Source organism: Opisthorchis viverrini (assembly GCF_000715545.1).
Source record: "Opisthorchis viverrini unplaced genomic scaffold opera_v5_45, whole genome shotgun sequence".
Lineage (NCBI taxonomy): Eukaryota > Metazoa > Platyhelminthes > Trematoda > Opisthorchiida > Opisthorchiidae > Opisthorchis > Opisthorchis viverrini.
The window spans coordinates 587225-608851 of NW_008751701.1; the positions used below are offsets into that span (position 1 = coordinate 587225).

Here is a 21627-nt window from a genome sequence, read left to right on the forward strand (position 1 = left end):
CTTGTTAACAAAGTATGGAAACCATTTGAAGCAAACTCATCTGCGCTGGTTATTACCGTCTCCCTTGACTGGACACATCAAGTCACAGACATGACGTAGTCTCACACATGCATGCAAACTCCTGCCCTCAATGCAAAGCTTCCCTTTCCAATCTCCTCAAATTCACGTGTCTATTACATCAACTACTGCATAACCGACTAGTAGTATTCCATGGTGGGGAGAAACGAAGATTTATAAATGAGTGGCTGTTTGAATGGAGAGAAGACTCGAAAATGAAAGATTAAGTTGAGTCGTGGCATGGGATGAATGTGACATGACAAACCGAGAACCCAACACGCCAGAGACTGAGGAATGTGGATGTGGAGAAGAAACGGGCTTTCCGGTGTCGCATCCACGAAACTCAATCGAGAATACCGACCGGCGGTTAATGTGGCTTGCATGCAACCGTTAAACCCGAATGGAGCGGATGAGAGGCTCAAGAGGTGGATATGTGGAGGGTAGCATCGTCTACACAAGCACGGGCGAGAGCAAATCCTTCACGAATAGGAATGTTCTAGACCTGAGCTTGGAGTGCACGATCCTTCAAAAAAAAATTCTCAACCTGGTTGATCCGTAGTACACTTAGGCCGTGCGTAATTGGCCAACTGCTGAAACTCGAATGCCATACCTAATCGAAGGCACTTGGAAAACCAGGGTGAATCAGTATAGTTCCACGAATATTGCATGAGTTAGCTAGGTCTTTCTGTGCCTCTAAGCGTCGAAGTGGGACAGAATTTTCGGATCATCGTACCTTGAATTTCAACAGGTGCCATCGCGCCAAAATTATATATGTATTATGGGACACATCAGTTACGTACTGATGTCTAACATCATGCAGTAATGCCCACAAGAGACTCTTCCACTCAGTCGGCGATGACATATTCTACCCTGTCCCCGGAAAGAGATCAGCCCCAGAAGTAGTTCAAAGGCCCGTATAATCGAGATAACCCGTTTAAGAAAATTATCATACGTGGGAGAATACTTCTCGCAGAGATTCTGTTTGCTGTGTGTGCACCAATTTATGAATAATGGGTCTGGAGCCACCATGAAAAGGGTTGGATCTCTCCAACTGCTTGAATGAAGTTTGCGTCGACAGTCGAGTACATCTGGAACTCCCTGCTCTAAATGTGAACATGTGGGAAAGTAGTCACCGGAAATTAGACTTTTACCATAACTGACAACAACGGTCACACACACTGACCCTCTCAATTTTTCCCTTCGAAAGAGTGCAGTTTGCCAAAAGGAACTACCTTCAAGAAGCAGGAATGTGAACAATGTCCGCCTGAGTCTCTCAACAACAGTTGTTCAGCAGTGCAATCCAGGTAGAGCGCTCCAGATTCGCAGGTAACAAGTGGACGGAGAAGAGGGACTCAGTGCTAGCCTGCCAAAATGACTCCGAGGTGCCTACAGACACTCACTCAGACAATCTGGGTAAAAACTGACAACAAGAGTGCCACTGACATCGATTAGCAGTCATATCTTGCTGTGTCTCCAACCGGACGCAGCGGGGATCACGCGGTCCTCATCCTGGAAGACCAATCGCATTGACAGTACCCAGACTTGTCGTGATCTTGTTCAGGTCAAAGGTTAGCTACCTCTGCTTCCGTCACTCTGAATCGGGCATGGAAAACAGCACTCTCTTCGGTAGCGTTAGAACAAGTGCAGCTATTGGGTATGCTTGCCTCAAAGTGCAAGCATTAAAAACAGCAAAATGGACTGGGTGCCGAGGTTTGAAGATTGATTTCAAGCTTCCTGAGTAGGTCAGCACTGGCTGATGCGCATGTTACTGACAAAGACAATGACCGGAGTCATCAGTCCTAAGTGCTGGGCCTACAAGGAGAGAGTTATTAATGGGGTGGGGAGAGGGGGAAGAAAAAGTATGTGAAGGAGAAAGAAGGGAGGCGTCAGCAGTAGCCTGTTTTCACTTACCCGCCCTGCTGTATGCAGCAAGTGAGGCGACCCGGCTGGTGGCACTACGCGACGGCCGATGTGGCATGAGTTTATTTTTGTGTGTGCATTTCATGGTTGTAGGTAGGGCCTAGACAGAAGGACGATTAGGGTCCTCAACCAAAGCCTAACCGCAAGGTAGCGCTGTTTGACAGAGAAATGCAAATGCATCACCATTTCTACGGAACAAGTCGCCGCATGTTCCAAACCCAAGCATGGAGGGCGAGGACGCTGTGTTCGTCAGACTTCTAGCCATTGACCAACCCGGTAAGAGAGACTCTGTGAGTGTCACGGGGACACTTCCCAGTATAGCTAAATGGATCGCTAAGGTACGCAAACCGTCACACCACGGTAAGGTTCAGTCTCTTCGTACCGGAAAAGCTGTCTAGTTAACGCGTAAAACTGGAGAATTTGTTGACAACCAAAGCCTTTGGCTCAAAAGCCTAACCGCAAGGCAACGGTGTTTGGCGGGAAATGCAAATGCATTACCATTTCTACGGAACAAGTCGCTGCATGTTCCAACCCCAAGCATGGAGGGCGAGGACGCTGTGTTCGTCAGACTTCTAGCCATTGACCAACCCGGTAAGAGAGACTCTGTGAGTGTCACGGGGACACTTCCCAGTATAGCTAAATGGATCGCTAAGGTACGCAAACCGTCACACCACGGTAAGGTTCAGTCTCTTCGTACCGGAAAAGCTGTCTAGTTAACGCGTAAAACTGGAGAATTTGTTGACTTCACACATCAGCCCCTTACTTGGACCAACTTCCGGAGGGTATCCTGCTGCTATGAAACACGGGGTTTAACTCAGAGTCAATTTCTAATTATGCATCGTTAACGCACCACAAAGTCGATCACGTGAAGAGGAAGACTAATGAAGCCCTATCAAATTTCTTCATTTTCACATTCTTCCGCCAGCTCATGACAGCATGGATGGCTGGGTCACAGGGACTCTGTGAGGGTGATCGTTGTAGAATTCGAAGAATCCATCCGGGCGAGCGCGGTCTGGGAACTATCAGCAGCTCAGCCATTGCTTGTCCGTAGAAGCACACGTTTTGTTATCGACCAACCGGTTGTGATAAAATCGGTCACCAGCTTTTTGGTTTAGCTTGTAGAAAGCTAGTATTTTGTGTGACCTGGTAACTCCACAAGCTGCAGACCGTGGAGAAGAAAATCCTGTCCTGCTGAACTGACAGATCCAGCTGACCGGGATCCAACGCGCACCCCGTTTCCCACGTAATTGAGCTGAATTTTCCGAGGCTTACCGTAGAAACTACCAGCTCCTCGCTTCACAACCGGCGAAACAGCCTGCTTGTTATTTATTTAAGAAATTTATTTATTTGTTGCTTACAAGACAGAGTAAGCTACTAGCAGTATTCATTCGAAAGAAATTGGTCGAAGGAATGACCACAGGAACGGGCAAACAAGTTTTGGAACATTTACCTGCAACCTCTAGAAGCATAGAACTATCAAGCCAGTTTAAGAGGCCTGAAAGCGGTAGTCAGGATACAGAGACAGGAAGGTTTCGAAGCCGTTCGAAGAATGTTTGCTATATAAACATATAACATACCATGTATAATATTATAATATAATATAACATACAAACGTACAAAGTTTTATACCACCATTCAGCAGCACCGAAAGAGAGGACAGCTAACAGTAGCAGAACCCAAAGACACCGAGCGGGACCAGCAAGCCGAAAGGGAAAAGAAATGAACGTGGCAAGCAGAAGGTCAGCAGTACCACTTGCTCCAGAAGCGACTAAAAAGACAGCCTGACTTACAAAACAGACTTACAATAATCACATCCGTTGCACTGATGTTTGAAGTCCCTGAGGACAACTTGACGCGATGTGTCTATGTTCGGTGTACGAAGCAAGAAATGTAACGGATAGATGCTTGTATGTGACAAGCTACAAATACAGTAGTAAAAATAATCTCTCATCTGCAACACCCTTTCGGTCCTAGATGCCTATAATATTATAATATAATATAACATACAAACGTACAAAGTTTTATACCACCATTCAGCAGCACCGAAAGAGAGGACAACTAACAGTAGCAGAACCCAAAGACACCGAGCGGGACCAGCAAGCCGAAAGGGAAAAGAAATGAACGTGGCAAGCAGAAGGTCAGCAGTACCACTTGCTCCAGAAGCGACTAAAAAGACAGCCTGACTTACAAAACAGACTTACAATAATCACATCCGTTGCACTGATGTTTGAAGTCCCTGAGGACAACTTGACGCGATGTGTCTATGTTCGGTGTACGAAGCAAGAAATGTAACGGATAGATGCTTGTATGTGACAAGCTACAAATACAGTAGTAAAAATAATCTCTCATCTGCAACACCCTTTCGGTGCCTAGATGCCATGCCATCTGAAGGAAGCGCGAGAGCAGAGATAGTGCCGAGGTATCCAAGCCTAGACAGGATCGGTCAACATTCCGACGTTGAGTCCGCACTCTCCAAATGATTTACACTCTGATCATGAGACCGTGGACGTAAGTAAAGCAGAGCGGACCATTCAGCCGCAACGTATAAGAAACAAAAGTTCTGAAATACTGTCTAAACCTGCGCTGAACTCAGCATTTTACTCCATTCACTGATTTTCAGGCGAGACGCTCTCGCTTCCGCATCATCTCGATTCACTGCCAACCGTATTCCGATAGCGGTGGCCGTCGTATCTGCTTTTCTTGACGAAAAGGAATCGTTTTCACTTAGAATGACAAGGATAGAGAGGTACAAACTTCACTAAGCGAGAAGCGTACGGTGAACCACCATCTAATTGCGATTCGGCCTGTCGAAAACAATCATAGACAACTGACATCACATTGAAACTCACTTTCAACCGTCATAAACTTAATAAACACCTCATTGGCGTCCAAAAACAACCTCTTTTCCCACTTCTGTTGTTCAATAGTATGATCCAACCAAGACAACACCGTCACATAAGTTGATCACAATGGAACTTGTGAGGACGGTATAGGTAGAGGAATGCCATTTCGACCACCGCTTGAGATTTCTACAAAATATATCAAGAAGTATTTCGTTTTGCGTAGTTTAGTGGCAATATCGACCAGATCTCAAGTAATCATTCCGCACTTTAAACTGGTCCAAGCCACACTGAAGTTTTGTGGACCATGTCACCGACACTCCAGTCCTACAGCACTGCTGATAGGTTCATGCACCGCACAGTAGAAAACGTTTCAATTAGGCGGCTGTTTAAGAGCCTCATAGATTGTATTGGTCGCACCTGCCGTATCTGGTCAGGAAAGGAACGGGGGGATATGTGCACGCGAGCGGAATCTGCTTGCACGATGATACAGTGTATAGAGAGCCAAACTGACGGTATACCATTCTGCCGAACCGAAAGGTGGTAACAGTGATCGCTCCGAGACCGAAGCACCATAAACTGGCTAACATGGGTGAGACTCGCTTCACCTTCGGTCCAACACCCTGCTTGACGGACAGGAGTGGTCACTTTTCTGGGATAGCACAGGATAACTTATCCTACCTCAGAGAACGGACAACACGAGCATCGTGCAACGAGATAAGCGATAATAAGTAGAACAAACGTCAAGAACAGGCAAAACAAGCGGTCACGTGTACCTCAGTTAGAACACACAATGCGAGAGAGGAATGGATGAATGATAGTCAACAACAATCACCAACACGAAATGAGAGAACGCATGCAAAAGAGAACACAGAATACGTTGGAAAATGGGCCACAAACCAATGAATCAACCGGGATGTAGAGATGGTAGTCTTACACGAGGCGGTAGCTGCAATACAAATCGGACCAAAAAGTGTGGGAAGTCAAAGACTGGCAACATGGTGGTGAACAGTGGCTGATATTTGGAAGGAGGTCAGCATCAGAGTGCTGCCTTGAACATATGCAAAGTAGGACAATCAGACAGACAGACAGACAGACAGGCGGGCAAACAGACAGACAGAGACAGACAGACAGATAGAAATAGACAGATAGACAGATAGAGAGATAGACAGACAGACAGATAGACATACAGACAGGCAAATATACAGACAGCTAGACAGAGTTAGACAGACAGTTAGACAGACAAACCGCGTAAGCTTTGTGAATTCTGCTAGGATCTGCATCACACCGATGATGAATCGGGTGTATGAGGAATACGCTGTTGTGTACGATCTCACCTAACTGATGCCGTTCCGCAAGCAATGAGTGGATCTATCAGATATTGAGAGTACACAACTGGGCCTATTGACAGGCTTCAAAGAGAGTGCACTTAAACCAAAGGACTCCTAAGAAAATTACTGATCACAGGATTATCACATCACTCAAATACACATAGTAAAGAACTTTTGAAAAATAAGCTCGCTAATTTGGTCGCAGGCGTTCGAAAATCAGAGGGACAACTTTGCGGAACAACATAGAAATTTAACTCAGCGAGTGTTGGGAACTTCTAGGGGTTGGCAGGCACAAGAAATGTTCTATTTTGATCAAACGACAGACCGCCCTTGAACTGCAAGCGAAAAAATCAACACTGATGCTCATATGCAGCAATAAGAACCAGGTGGTTTGGCAATAAGCGGTGCGGAAGGCCACACATTAGATGAATCAATTTTAACGAGACAGCCAGATGGGCAAAGGGGGAAAGCTGTGCGTGACAATCCACCACTGTGCGCAAATTTGCCGCCGAAAAGATATGGACGAGCAACACAAGGTGTACCACCTACCTGTAGATTTAATGAGTGTAGCGTGTCTTCATTCAAATCGTTGCTAACCAAAATTCGTAGGTCTTCAAACCAGGGTATGTTGTAGCTGGAAAAAAAGTGATGGAACCAGAGTGCGTAGGTAAGTAGATGACAGGTAGTCTGCCGATAAGAATCTGTGGTATTTAGTTTCAACTTAGCCACGGTAGTAGGTGCGCGTATGGCACAGTGGTCAACAACTTAAAAGTGTTGCCAATCTCCTTAGAACCTGCCGATCGTATCCAATGAGGAGCAAAGACTTTCTATAGATGAGCCTTGCGGAACTCTATAGTATGTTCCACTGAATATCGAAATGGCCAGTTCTATCATGCATTCAACGTGCAGGGCAGCAAGAATGCCTTTGTGTTTGAGTGTGGGGGTAGGCTTTCTTCATGACGCTTCGCACCGCCCTACTCAGGGATTCAATAGACGGCTATTTCTACCTTGTGTGTGCTGAGACCCGAAACATGAGGCCACACCCCCTCTACGATTACAAATACAAACACACGGTCTATTAGAATGACATGGTCAACTCACGTTTTCTATTTGGCCGTTCTATCGGGGAAGCATACTTAATTGAGCATCATTCTACTGATGAAAGGAAGAACGCCTTCGCTGCGGAACTGATCAGTTACAGACTATTAGCCAGGGAAGCGAAACCCTCATATGCATCTTGTTTACAAAAGCTGAATATCCATCTTCTCGTTGAACGCGTCTTCCTAAACTTTCCTGGATATTCATTGACTGTTACTCAAATGCAAGCAAATGCTACAAAGCAACTCCACAAATTCCGTAACAGAGACGCGAAGCGGATTTACGAGAAAACATACTACTCATATGCCACATCAGTAGCATTCACCGTTACACTGGTATCCCAATCGATAAATGGGAAAATGGGTGAAAAATGAAGCGGCACCAGTCACACTCATCATATTTAGCTTTGAAAACATAACAAGTTTCGTTGGAGATAACGGGAGGAGGTCTATTTATTGAATGCCACGGCTTGGAAGCACGCGCGCCACGGAGTGCGTGACTGGTCCATGTCTGTACATATCTTCAACTGCCGATGTTTTCCGTCTCCAGGTACCTATCAACAGTCATATTATGCATTTAGGCATCAATGTTTGTGACTTCGCCCATCATTTATAGCACCTGCAGCCCCGACGCACCAGAGTTATTGCTGGGGCCAACCAGTAACAGGCAGCATTCATCTCTCGTTTGTCGGTATGCAGAGGCGAGCATCAAGTGTGGTTCATTGAGTTTTGTGGTCTTCTAGAGACGTATTACCTCGGCTGGGTTGCGTCTCAGAAAAATTCTGGGTCCCCATTGATAGAACGACTTCGGTTCGTGTGACAGTGAGAAATTCGTGTCTGGTAGTGTCACTAGTTTTCTTAGGAGGATAAAAATGTGATATCACTTCTTCAGCTTGGCGGCTTGAAGCCATAAATTTCGTTAGCTTTTTATTTCCAACAAGGATGAAACGACTTTACAGGGCTCTCCACTTTTCAGCACAGACTGACTTCAATACCAGGATAAAATTTCTATTGAAAATACCCGAATCTCCTCACACTACCGGCAATTTGTAAGTAGCACAGGGAGAATAAATTCATAAAATGAGGATTCGTCAATCGAGGGATCAGTCGATGAGTGACTAATTGAAGTGGATTAAGGACAGGTGGTTGAACGACAAGGGGCGTTTCATCCTGTCTAAGCACGAGTTGATCACAATGCCGATAAGCTGCTCGTGGTCAAACAGTGAAACGTTCAACCACTGAGTGTCGTGGTTCCCAGGCTCCCTGGAGTTGGTCAGATGCATACTGGTGATGACTCCGAAAAGAAAACGATAAAACAGCTGTGCAGTTTGAAAAAGAAGGGGACATCAAGGGTGCTCGGCTACAAAAGGGCAAAAAACAAACTCACTGTTGGGCTATCTTCTTGAAAGCATCCCGGACCATGAGAGACAAAAACGCCAGATCCCCGCTATCGATGCGTATTCCAACAGGTCGATGACCGTGTTCATGTAACGTGAGACCAACGGCACAGAAATTGGGCACCCCGGATCTGTCAGGATGCAGCACATTAAAAAGGAGTTCAATTGATGAGAAGAAATATTGCCTTCTAATTGAAAACGATGTGAGTTCATTCCGACAGAGTGGTTGTTCAAAAACCTTTTGGAAGTAGGTTGTGATCAAGACATGCAAACAAGAGAATAAATCATACTGTTATACGTAGAATGCACCTCAAGGTTGACCAGTTGTCCGTTGACCTGTTTGCCAAGCCGCGATCCAAAGCTGTCACCTTGTCATGATGGTCGGACTTCTGTGCTGCAATGATCCTGCGGGTTATACTGGCTACAACACAGTTCCTAAAGTTTCAACCACACCAGGAAGGCCAACGGGGAGCAGCCAGGCGAGTCCCCGTACTACGAATAATCGTATTACGAGGCGGTCTAGAGGTAAAGTCGTACTGTACTCTGCGATAGGAGTGTGGGGGCAGTAAGGCGTTTCCCCCAGACGTCCCCCCCAGCATGTCCATGTTTATGGAAACAACGATTGTGCCTTCCCCCGTGGAAGGACAGGTTAGAAAAGGTTGGCCCCAAAAACCGCACACTTCGATCATCCAAAGGTTGACCGTGACCATCGGCGCATTATTCAATACGGTCAAAATACTTTTGAAACCAAAGATCACTGTGTTGCTCAAAAGGCAGCTGCTGTGCTCAGCCGCAGCAAGGGTGAAACAGTAATGCCTTACTTCCTGCGCCCTCGGGCCAAGCCGGTCCCCTACAGCCAAGTAAGTCAGACTATAGAGTCACTGACTCCGGGAAGGGTCTCCCAAGAAAACCCTAACAACCGTTGTCTCGCGGTCCAGACTGCTGAGTCAGAGGCTAAGGTAGGGTCCCTGAACAAAACCCTACATCCTTCCACTGCTTGTGGGTGAAACATTTCTAGAGTCAAAGGTTCAAGTTGGAGTACCACAACTAAACCCTCTTCTTCGGCCTGAACAACCGGTATCATTTGCTCTTGCCACCCTTCGCTCACCGGCTGTTCGCCAAGCTTGGTAATCAGCTTGAAAAGTTTTCTTTCGCAGCCGAGGAGATATCTTCAATGCTATCCACTCAACCGCACTACTCCTTGTCACGATTGGAATAATCTGGTCCCATTTGTCTGAAAGAAAAGGCAATGGCTTGAACAACTACTGTCAAAAACAGACAGTGAGGTCCGTCACAAGTTCACTAAATGACGCCTAAATGCGAGTGGGCTGTGGTACCGAGGTCACATGGCAGTGCAAGTCGTGTCTGTTCCAATTCAACTTTCACTGGGGAAACCCAGGAAGTTCAGGCCTTCTCGGACACTCCAATCTGAGGCTTGGATAAATCCAACAACTATTCCTAATTGGGGTTTTAAACCCACCTGCAAACGGAGATTGTTGTAATATGAGACTAGCATGAATCTCCCGGTTGGCCGGCTAATCAACCGGATCTAAGGTTCAGAAGTATCTCGAGGATCAGTTGAGCTGAGGGGAGGACAGTCTGCCGAAAAGTTATTTATCCTCATCCCGTATGCACTGCCTCAGTCAGCAGTTCCGTAGCTCATGTCTGGTGAATGTGTCCCAAACGAAGTCACCAACCTCCCCCATAAATTTAAGACAAAGCCCGTTAATCCACCAAACTAGTACAATGATGCAGTTTCAACGCGTGATTTTCTGAGAGACGATCAGTTTGGCGGACTGCAACACAACGTCAAGTGATTTGTCACCTCCTCTTGGAGGGAGGCTAAAGTGAATGTCCTACGCTTTCGACAAGGCTGACACCAACTGAAAACGTGACTCCGTAAACCTGTGTACTTGTCACCTGTTGGTCTCTTCCACTTAACACAGAGCTCTGCGAGGCAGACTGTCCTTAGCATGTGAATTCCATTTCCTACTGATTCACCTGTCGTGGGAGAGTTCCTCCCTCCTTAAACTATCAGCACTACTTATTGGATGTTCCCATCAGACTCAACTAACGCTTCAGTGACAACGATGTTCAAACGTTAGCAGTTTTCATACATCTGCGCATAGAGGCCACGTTTCTGATCCACAAACTAGTATGGATCGCACCGCGGCAAGCAAACTTACGTCAAGTGGATGCCCTAGGTATCGGAGGTTGGCAAAAACTGACCTAGCCTACCCGATTCGTGAAGGATTCTAGTCTTCAGCCAGTCCACCAGAACTTACACAACTGGCTAGATACAGTTTTATCTACTAAGTCGATTCACTCGTCTGTAAACATGAGGTTTGTATCCGATCCCACCTAGTCATGTAGCAGTACTTTACACTTGGCAGGTGTGGGGCGCATCCCAGACCGTGCGGCAGGTTAGGCTATTTGCAATGATTTGCATTTCGGAAGGGGAACATTTCGACCCCAGACAGGCAAGGAAATTTCCGGCAGCACATCAATAACAAAGTTGAAGACGAAAGGTGAGAGAGGGCAGCCTCGTCTTATATCACTGACCATGATGAACTCAGGCGAAAGCTTGCCATACACTTGTACGCGCCCATAGGATCCGAACCACAGGTTGCGATATCGTGCGCGTACTCTGTGAGCATATCCTTGAGCGGATGTCCCGGGGAGCATTTCGACCCCCGAGGTGATACGCAGTGCAGAGCTAATCAGCCATTTGGGGGGACTGGAAATTGTCGCACCCATGGGTGCTGGGGGGTCACCACACCCATGTGGGAACGGAGGCGACAGAAAATTCAATAATACTAATAATGAATAACCGTTTACCTCTAGTACCCTTTCTATGACTAGATGGTATGTCACCCGAAGACTGAGATACTGCCAGGTTGACCAAACATTGACAGGAGTAGTCAAGATGCAAAGGTCGTGTTAGAAGCACGGACGTCTCAGTCAGCAAGGTTGCCCCTGAACTTTCTTAAGAGCTATGTAAAAGCTCAATACTACCAAAATCGTTTCCTCAAGTGCGAAGACCGCGAGGCACCAACACAGAAACGCGGCAAAAACAGAGGACAATAGAATTTGAACTTCCAGTTTCAATCCGAATTGGGCAACTGGACCTGGAAACGTTCTCGACACTGAATATCCTCATTTCCGACTTTTTTCATCCTTTTATTAAACGAATCGTAATTGCTGTGCAAGCGTGAAACGAGGAACTTTGTTCATATCGAAGCATACATTCATGAGGGGCGAGATGACTCAAGTGTTTAGAGCGCGGACTTACTGACCAGAAGGTCCGTGGTTCGAACCCGACCCGCTTTGCTTCTCGACTTCCCCTGTCTAGGCTTGGGCAACCTGACAGTATCCCAGCCCTCGTGCTTCCTTCGGGTGGTACGGCAGCTAGGCATCGGTAGGGTGTTACAGCTGAACGGCGTATCGTATACATTCATGACATTTAGACAAATTGGATGAAGAGATACTCCTCTACTAGGTACAGTGAAGCACCAGTGTTCTCATCAGGTGTTGTTGTCAGTGATGACGACCAGTAAGGTAAGTGTGAAGTGCGCACGTGCAACACAAAAGCACAGAAACGGAAACACAAACAGCACGTACCGCAGCACATCATACGTATCAATCAGGCCAACGAAAGCATCCGGAAACGCGAACGCATAGTTCGCAAACGCAGTCAATTCGCCATGATGAACCTGATCCGGGGAGTAATTGAGCAGGTGACTGAGTCGACGAGACCAGTGCCAACAACGTTCAAGGAATTTGTCCAACTGCATCGGGACAGAGCTCGGATCACGAAGTTTGTCGTCATTCAGATCATCCCCCGGTGGCTCAACACTTTTCTGGTGGTTCACATCACTCTGTGGTTAGCAAAAAGAGAGAGAGGAAGAAAGGCAGTGAGTGAGTTCCACAGACACGCACAGTCCAACGTAAAGCAGTCATAGATATTGCTAACCAACCACTGCGGTCCATGAAGTTGACAATTTGTTGTTGTTGCTATCACGTCCACCATACATCAAATAATTCAGGCTTACATTTGTCGGTTTCCGCACATCTCAACTCTACGGATTTCAGAAAACTCGTAAACCCCATGTACTCATTTGTCCCATTTTAGCTATGAACGGTTCTTCTCATCACCAGTTAGCCAGATGGCTGATAGGTATTCCACTAAACATTGTTTCAATAGTACTTCTACTCTACTTTGAGAATTTTGATTTCGCCCACAAAATCACGTGTTCCTTTGATGCGTAATCACTGTTCACCGATGCCCCCCCGGTCACAAAAACTGTGGTTCTCTACACCCCTCTGACGAATCTACCCACATCTATTCTCAATGAACCAATTTCATTATAGAAAATCGTTCAGGTGTAGCACTCTTTTGGTGCCCAGCTGCCATGCCCGAAGAAAGCACGAGGGCTAGGATACTGCCAGACTGCCCAAACCTAGACAGGAAAAGTCGAGATGAGAGGTCGGGTTCGAACCATATACCTTCCGGTAAGCTAATTCGCGCTCTGATCATCAAACAATCTCGCCCCCTATCAAGGCAACGGCTGTGAACATATTGGTCGTGTCGTTATCGGGAGTCGTTTGAGCCTCCCCCATTGGCAAATACTCGTATGGCGAAACTTGAGTGAATCGGTAGAAAAATACAGCCAGCTACTCCCTTCGTATTAATACAATATTCTACTCGTGATGAAGAGTAGGCTGAACATTTACTCTCAGTTTAGAGCACAAACGTCACCGAAACATCGCTTTCGTAAACCAGTCGTTGCATTTACCAATTCACCTGCGGTTTGCGGGGGTGAACGAAACCTAGAAAAGTGAGCAAAAGAGAACCCGATGGGTGATCCTGATTAAAACTGGAACTACCGGAAACCGAGCCATCGATGACTAGACACCAGGGCGAGACTAGACTACGAAATACGTTCATCTCTCCAAGTTATAGCACGAAGTATCTGTCCACATGAATTAAAGTTCCTGGAGGTAATGCTGACTATTCGATATTGGCTTGTACTGTGTTTTCAGAAGGACCTGAAACTTACTCTGAGTCGACGCCGGCTTCATTAATTGGTCACGTTGCAGTTTAGCGCACAATATGGACGCAAACTAGTCCTTTAGGTTGTTTCGTTCAGCTGTAGCGCCCTTTCGGTGCCTAACTGCCATGCCACCCGAAGGAAGCACGAGGGCTGGGATACTGTCAGGTTGCCCAAGCCTAGACAGGGGAAGTCGAGAAGCAGAGCGGGTCGGGTTCGAACCACGGACCTTCCGGTCAGTAAATTCGCGCTCTAACCACTTGGTTCATCTCGCCCCATAGGTTGTTTCACTCTATCCCGTTTTACGAGCACCGCGGAAGAGGAATGACGAAATGAATTCATCTCTTAACCTTGTTGTTGTTCTTACTTTCACGTGAATGCCAATGTTAGACAGCCTGTGTGTATTCATTCGGCGGACAGTTTAAGTCAAACGGAACCTTGATGGATATCCCGAAAGGTGTATGACACCACCTGCTCTGTGAAAAAGCAAACACGGTGAAAGAATGAACGAAATTCAGCGTAAAAGCTCGCTCGGCGGTTGATAATTTCTCTTTCGACAGTCCGGTCTTAGTGGGCCATCTAACAACACCGTCAGGAAGTTTTATTATATTTGACCGTTATTACATACGGAGTGTCCCATGAGAATGACAGGAGCGGTAGGTACACAAGTGGGACCCATGACAAGCAGTTTCCCATCGCTACTGTGTTCAAAGACACAGGCGACCAGCATCGATTCCGTGGGGTGAGTTACTTGCTCCGAAGGACATGCATACTACTTTGGATTTTGCTGGCTCAAATTAGATAAAACGGCGATATGATTCATCAAAAATCTGCCGGAGCAACACGAAACCGGATGGTGCCTACGCTGATCAGTTGCTCTAATATTTTAACAAATGAGGCTTATTCCGCAGGTGTATTCAGTCTAGGTTAAATATTTAGAGAAATACACTGGTTTGCAAACTAATTTGGTTTTTCAAGAGACCCACCTGGAACCCAGCTGAATCTCTCGGTTCTGATGTTTCCAGGCAACTGAATTTCGCGAAGGTAGCTCATTTCGTGCAATTTGGTTTCGAGTAGAACATAAGGTTGACGGAAACTTAGGGACTGTGTCTATCTGATGAGCTCCAAGAAGGGCGAAACCTGTCGTGGGCTGTCGACGAATTTTCAGCAGTCTTACGTGTAGTGCATCACAAATATACATGTATCGCGATATCTCGAATATCATCGTAGCGACTGAAACATGAGGTGGCCTGGTGCAGCGCATTCAGTTGCCTGGGAAGATCACGAACGAGAGATTCCGCTGGGTTCCAGGTGAGTCTCTCGAAAAACCAAATTCGTTCGTAAATGAATGTATTTCGCTTACTTCTTGCAATTAGGTTTCAAGTTGAACATTAGGTTGACGAAAACTCGGGGACTGCACCTACCTGATGAGCCCCAAGAAGGGCGAAACTGGTCGTGGGCTGTCGAGGAGTTTTCAGCAACCTTATGAGTAGTGCAGTACATAAATATTTAGAGTTTTTATTCGCATTTTCGGAAGCGTAAATAGTGTCACGCAGCTTGAAGAAGCTTAGGACCCACTACGAACGGGTGGTTGATCAACACCACAACTGGATGGGATATGAGGTCACTCGTTTTTCACGCAGCCCAGGTCACATGACCTGGGTCGGGTGACCGACCATGAGATGAATACAGTGTGGGTAAGATAAAACAAGCAAAAACCGTCGTAGGCCACAAGCCGACTTTTACATAGGGGTTGAATGAAACTGCAGAAAGAAATCCTGTTTTCGGTACCGATGACGGGGAAACTTACATTGCCCTGAAAGGCAGATATGAACGAGTGCGCATGCGTTCCAACCACGGGAATACCAAACATCTTCCCGGCAAGCACATTGCTCGTCCCATCGTAACCTACAATGGAGTGAGTAAATAAGACATTTAAACGTAGATTGAAAAAGAAAGCCCAAAAATCGGTAGCTACGTAAGTGCTGTTGTACAATCCCTCCCTACAGGGACGAGCCACGAGGATAGTTATTCTAAAAGGAGTGAGACAGTCTGCAGGAATTGAAATTTAACCTCATTTTATTTGCTTTATAATTCACTATTCGGCCTCCTAGTGTGCCATGCAACTGAGTACCAAGTCTACTTTTAACAAACGCTCCGTATAAGTAGTACCTCTCTACAGGAGTTAGCTAAAGGGAGTGAGACAGTCTGCAGGAATTGAAATTTAACCTCATTTTATTTGCTTTATAATTCACTATTCGGCCTCCTAGTGTGCCATGCAACTGAGTACCAAGTCTACTTTTAACAAACGCTCCGTATAAGTAGTACCTCTCTACAGGAGTTAGCGGTTTCTTGTTTATAAAACAGGACACACCTGAGACCACAAACCACCAGACAACATAGCGTAGGAGCACCTATATCAGTGAACAATGTGCTCAAATAAAAGGGCATCGCTCACAAATTGTGTCGTCATTGTTCAGCTGTCACACTGTCGGTGCCTAGCTGCCACGCTATCCGCAAGGAGCTGGAGGGGTGAGACACAGTAATTTTGTCGAAGCCTGGACAGGAACGGTTGAGGTCATTAGCATCATCATCATTGTCAGCTGTAATAACCGCGTACTCGTCGTACAGTGGTTGCACCTGCCACAGTTTCGTTCACCGATGATTTGGGGAGGTGGGGTAGGTAGCTGCGCATTGGAGGTGGGAGCTGATAAATTGGTGCACAAATGCAGCACTGTAGATGGACTGTCAACTGGGGAGGGGGTTGGAAAAGTAGCTATGCATTGAAGGCAATAGCTTGGATGGATGAGCGCCATTGAGGGTGCGACTGGGCCATGTCTGACAATGTCTCTAACCATAGATATGGCCCGTCTCAAGGTACCCATCTAGGATCTTCTGGTTATTAAGTTCGCGCTTCAGCAACCCAGTTATCTTGGGCTTATAAAATCAGAGTTGCAAATAAAATATGTCCACCTAGGGATCGTGATGAGCAGTAATGGATGGGAATAAATTATCCGAACACCACTGTCGTCCTCACCACACAAAACCTCTCTTTGACGCTAACAGCCATTGCTGTGTGAACTCAGCCTTCGGAGATAGCTAAATGTGGTCTTCCGAAATGACATTTAGGCGCAGGATCTATTTGGTTACAAACTGAGCAAGCACCCTTTATCCAATTCTGTATTACCTAGCGTACAGGTGAAACGAAGAAGGATTTCATTAGAAAACACCAACTGAGCAGTTACAGACTATTGACAAGGGAGGCAAAACACTCATATGTATCTTGTTTACAAAAACAGAATATCCATCTTCTCCTTGAACGCGCCTTCCTGAAATTTCCTGGATATTCATTGACTGTTACTCAAATGCAAGCAAATGCGACTCCACAAATTCCGTAATAGATCTCACTTTTCAAGAGACGCGAAGCGGATTTACGAGAAAACATACTACTCGCGTGCCTCAGAAGTAGTATCCACCGTTACACAGGGAGTTCAGTAAGTTATTCTGTCCGAAGGAAGTAACTACAGTAAGGTGAAATGCACCCATTTATAAACCAATTCGGTTTTGCGGGAGACCCACCTGTAAGTTAGCTGAATCTCTCATTTATGATGTTCTTAGGCGATTGAATGTGCCCCATCAGGCCGCCTCATGACTGAGTTGGTTCACTGTATAGACATAATGCACTACTCACAAGGTTGCTGAAATCTCTTTGACAGTATACAACCATTTTCGCCCGTCCAACTTGAGCTTACCAGGTGGGCGTAGTCTACGAGTCTCCATCACCTTTATGTTCCACTTGAGCCTAAACTGCACAAAATTCAGGAAGTACATCCATTTTTAAACCAAGAAAAGGGAAGTTGATCGTGGGCTTTCCAAGAATTTTTTCAGCAACCACACAAATCCAGCCAGTTTTGTTATAATTTCTGTTTCTTGTCAGTTAGAAGGAATGCGATTTCGGATGAATCTTCCAGGATTGCATCAGCCGGCGCACCAAATTGATAAGCCGAAATTCGTCTGGTGATGCCATAAGCAAGTCTACGGCGCAAACCAACGCTCATCTTGTCGAGGCGTAACATACTACTCAAAAGTTTACTGAAAATCTCTTCAACATGACCTTTTTCGCTTATTTTGGTGCTCATCATGTCGGTCAGATCACCGTATTCCCGGTCAGCCTTATGAAGAACTTAATAAATGAGAGATCCAGTTGGGTTCAAGCAGAACATAAGGTTAACGGAAACTCGGGGACTACCCGATGAGCCCCAAGAAAAGCGAAACCGTTCGTGGGTGGTCGAAGAACTTTCAACAACCTTATAAGTAGTGTAGTACGTCCAACTACAGTTTCCGCACACTTATAGGATAACTACACTGGACCCCCAAGCGACGCCTGAGTGAATGCAACCCATTTGTAGAGGACAGTGTTTCCCGGGGTATTTCCAGAACGCATTGGTTAATAACACGCCGAACGCCTCAGTTTTACCGGCGGTTTAACCATCAGAGAAGACAATTGTTTTAGTCACCCGGAACTGCAAGAAAGTGGACGGAAAACAAAGAATGACAGCCAAACAGATCATCAGCAATACCGCGGCATTCACAGTGGCTCTCCTGGTTGAGACTAGAGAGTCGTTTTTAGCAGTCTAATGACGGCCCAAGTGGTTACAGCATGAATTTACTGACCAGTAGGTTCGTGGTTCGAACTTGACCTCCGCCTCTCGACTTCCCCTGTTTAGGCTTGGGCAACCTGGCAGTATCCCAGCCCTCGTGCAACCTTCTGGTAGCATGGCAGTTAGGTACCGAAAGGGTACTGCAGCTGGACGATGAAATGAACAGTATATTTTTGCCACTTTTGCCAGCTTCTAACCGGTTCGCTCACGTCCCTTGAACGCTATGGCACCGGTAAAGGGAAAAAAGGAAATCATCGAGTTGCTGAATCTGAGTCATCCACGCAACTGGGATGATGAATTTGCAGCCTCTGAAGAAAATGTCCGAACTAGAAAATGGGGGTTGTTACGACTGACTTCGTCTTTCAACTCTGTCTGGCGACATCGAAACCCACTAAGTTCGATTTTCAATGTGCAACTCTGTTGCTTTTTTGTTACCTGGACGCGAATTTGTGGTGTTTTCAAACGACCCGTCAGAGCCCAAGGTTTATGCAAAGAATATGACGTCACTAGGCCGTTCTCCGGACTTATCTGCGTGGATGTCATCAATATACGTACGCGTCATTCGACTCAAGTGCTTGTTGTACACAACCAGTACCCGTGATCTACGTAGTATACTCGAAGTATACGCGTTGTGCGTGCGAAGTCGAAAAGACCACCGAGCACAACACAGCTAAGCGAGTTGCTTGGGACATATAGGTGGGACCTGTCTGACCGTGTGCAGTAGTATTGAAAGCTTGGGTGAGGAAAAGTAACCCAGATACGGAAATATTGTGACCAGAGGCGTCTGAATGAAATCTAGTGGTACTAACGGAATCCAAATGGAAAGGATGGCACGCACGAAGTGGGCTCTAGGGTCCATGAACTGGACAGAGCTCAGTGGTTAAGGCCCGAACTTACTAAGGTCTGTGTTCGAGCCAACCCCCCGAGAATCTCGACTGCTCCTGTCAAGGCTTCGTTAACCCGACAGTAAATCGTTTGGCTGTAGCACCCATTCGGTGCCTATCTCCCTTTCCACTCGAATAAAGCATGACGGCTGGGGTGCTGCCAGGTTGTCCAAGGGGAACTCGAAAGGCAGAGGTCGGGTTCTAACCACGGACCTTCCGGTCAGTAAACTCGTGCTCTAACCACTGAGCCATCTGGCCCCAAACAGTACCCCAGCCCTCATGCTTTATTCGAGTGGAAAGGGAGATAGGCACCGAAAGGGTGTTTGTTACAGCTAAACGATTATCTCTCTTATTGTTACTAGTATCCAAGAAAAAACGCGAGGATTCCGGACTCATGGCGGTCGTACTGTTTTCAGAGTTAGTTTAGAGTACACTGCGGACAACAGAACAATAGTTTCATCAGTATTTAGTGTGTTACAAACGTCTTTTGGAGAAAATATTGATTAGGTCCTAAATGAGGCCAACGCTGACCGTCTTTTTCCAAAAACAAAACCGGGTAGGTGGTGCTAGGTGCGAGAAAGTCGTGGCCTGGTGATAAGCACTTTTGCCTTATTCGTAAAGATCAGAGTTGTCTGAGTGCCAGCTTGCGTGAGATATATGATGACACAGTGATAATCAATGAGCTACTAAAGTGTGCAACCTCCAAGTTGCGGTTCTCTCTAGCACTCGGCAAGTTGAGGAAAAGTAACCCAGATACGGAAATATTGTGACCAGAGGCGTCTGAATGAAATCTAGTGGTACTAACGGAATCCAAATGGAAAGGATGGCACGCACGAAGTGGGCTCTAGGGTCCATGAACTGGACAGAGCTCAGTGGTTAAGGCCCGAACTTACTAAGGTCTGTGTTCGAGCCAACCCCCCGAGAATCTCGACTGCTCCTGTCAAGGCTTCGTTAACCCGACAGTAAATCGTTTGGCTGTAGCACCCATTCGGTGCCTATCTCCCTTTCCACTCGAATAAAGCATGACGGCTGGGGTGCTGCCAGGTTGTCCAAGGGGAACTCGAAAGGCAGAGGTCGGGTTCTAACCACGGACCTTCCGGTCAGTAAACTCGTGCTCTAACCACTGAGCCATCTGGCCCCAAACAGTACCCCAGCCCTCATGCTTTATTCGAGTGGAAAGGGAGATAGGCACCGAAAGGGTGTTTGTTACAGCTAAACGATTATCTCTCTTATTGTTACTAGTATCCAAGAAAAAACGCGAGGATTCCGGACTCATGGCGGTCGTTTCCAGAGTTAGAGTACACTGCGCATAACGGAACAATAGTATCATCAGTATTTAGTGTCACACACATCCTTTGAAGAAAATACTGAACAGATGCCAAACGAGGCCAACGCTGATCGTCTTTTTTAAAAAAAACCGGATGACTGGTGCTAGGTGCGAGAAAATCATGGCCTGGTGACAAGCACTTTTGCCTTACTCGTAAAGATCAGAGTTGTCTGATCGCCAGTTTGCGTGAGATATATGATGACACAGTAATAATCAATGAGCTACTAAAGTGTGCAACCTCCAAGTTGCGGTTATCTCTAGCACTCGGCAAGTTGTCCTAATTCCAACTGGGTGTTTGCATGCATGATTCAACCCCTGTAAAAATCCAAAACACCGCTTTAAACATTTTGGAAGCCGCGAATCCGGCTTAGTCTACCAAGTTTGGAACGCGACTGCTAAACGATACTCTTAATATACCGATCGTTTATGACTCATCCTTCCTTTGAGCTCCGTAAATATTCCAAGAAACAGCTGATTCTGTTTCAAGATGTTAAGGTATCTTGAACTGACAAAAATTTAAAGTGACTATGTTGACATTCTTTTATATACACACAATCGAAACAGAAGATGCCAATGTTACCTCACCCTGTCGACAAAACGTGGAACATTCAGTCATCCAGTGCGCCTCTGTAATGTTCACTATGCAATCGGTTTCATATCGATACTGAGTGCCATCTTGGAGGTAACGCACCTATCACCAACAAAGCGAATATTTGAGCCTTTGATTATAGATTGTTCTTCACTCTTCAGGTGTCAGACTGTCGTCTCGCCAGATTACAATTTGTTTTCACCTATCTGGGCTTTAAAACGCGTGTTTTTCTGATTTTCAATCAAGTTGAAATAATTCTAAACAGTTGCTTTCTTCTCTGCCAGAGGCGGTCAAACAATGACTTGGCAGCGAAGTATGAAGGCCATTACCAGCAAACTCAGCTGCGCTGGTCACTGCCGTCTTCCTGGATGGGGACCACGAGACGGGCCACATCAATGGCTAGAGACATTATCAGACATGGCCCAGTCGCGCCCTCAGTGGCGCTCGTGCATCCAAGCTATTGCCTTCAATGC

General features: G+C 46.3%; 2 protein-coding genes across 2 annotated transcripts in view; one reads left to right on the forward strand and one right to left on the reverse strand.

Annotated features, from left to right (window-relative positions):
- Positions 1-21627, reverse strand: part of T265_03239 (hypothetical protein) — a gene marked incomplete at both ends in the record, with an annotated part of 43841 nt that overhangs the window by 11268 nt on the left and 10946 nt on the right. Inside the window, 4 exons of the mRNA XM_009167672.1 lie at positions 6698-6782; positions 8633-8773; positions 12264-12520; positions 15504-15601. Of these exons, the coding sequence (XP_009165936.1) occupies positions 6698-6782; positions 8633-8773; positions 12264-12520; positions 15504-15601 (581 nt within the window). The remainder of the gene's footprint in view (positions 1-6697; positions 6783-8632; positions 8774-12263; positions 12521-15503; positions 15602-21627) is intronic.
- Positions 9455-21627, forward strand: part of T265_03238 (hypothetical protein) — a gene marked incomplete at both ends in the record, with an annotated part of 19711 nt that continues 7538 nt past the window's right edge. The window contains one exon of the mRNA XM_009167671.1: positions 9455-9502. Within this exon, the coding sequence (XP_009165935.1) occupies positions 9455-9502 (48 nt within the window). The remainder of the gene's footprint in view (positions 9503-21627) is intronic.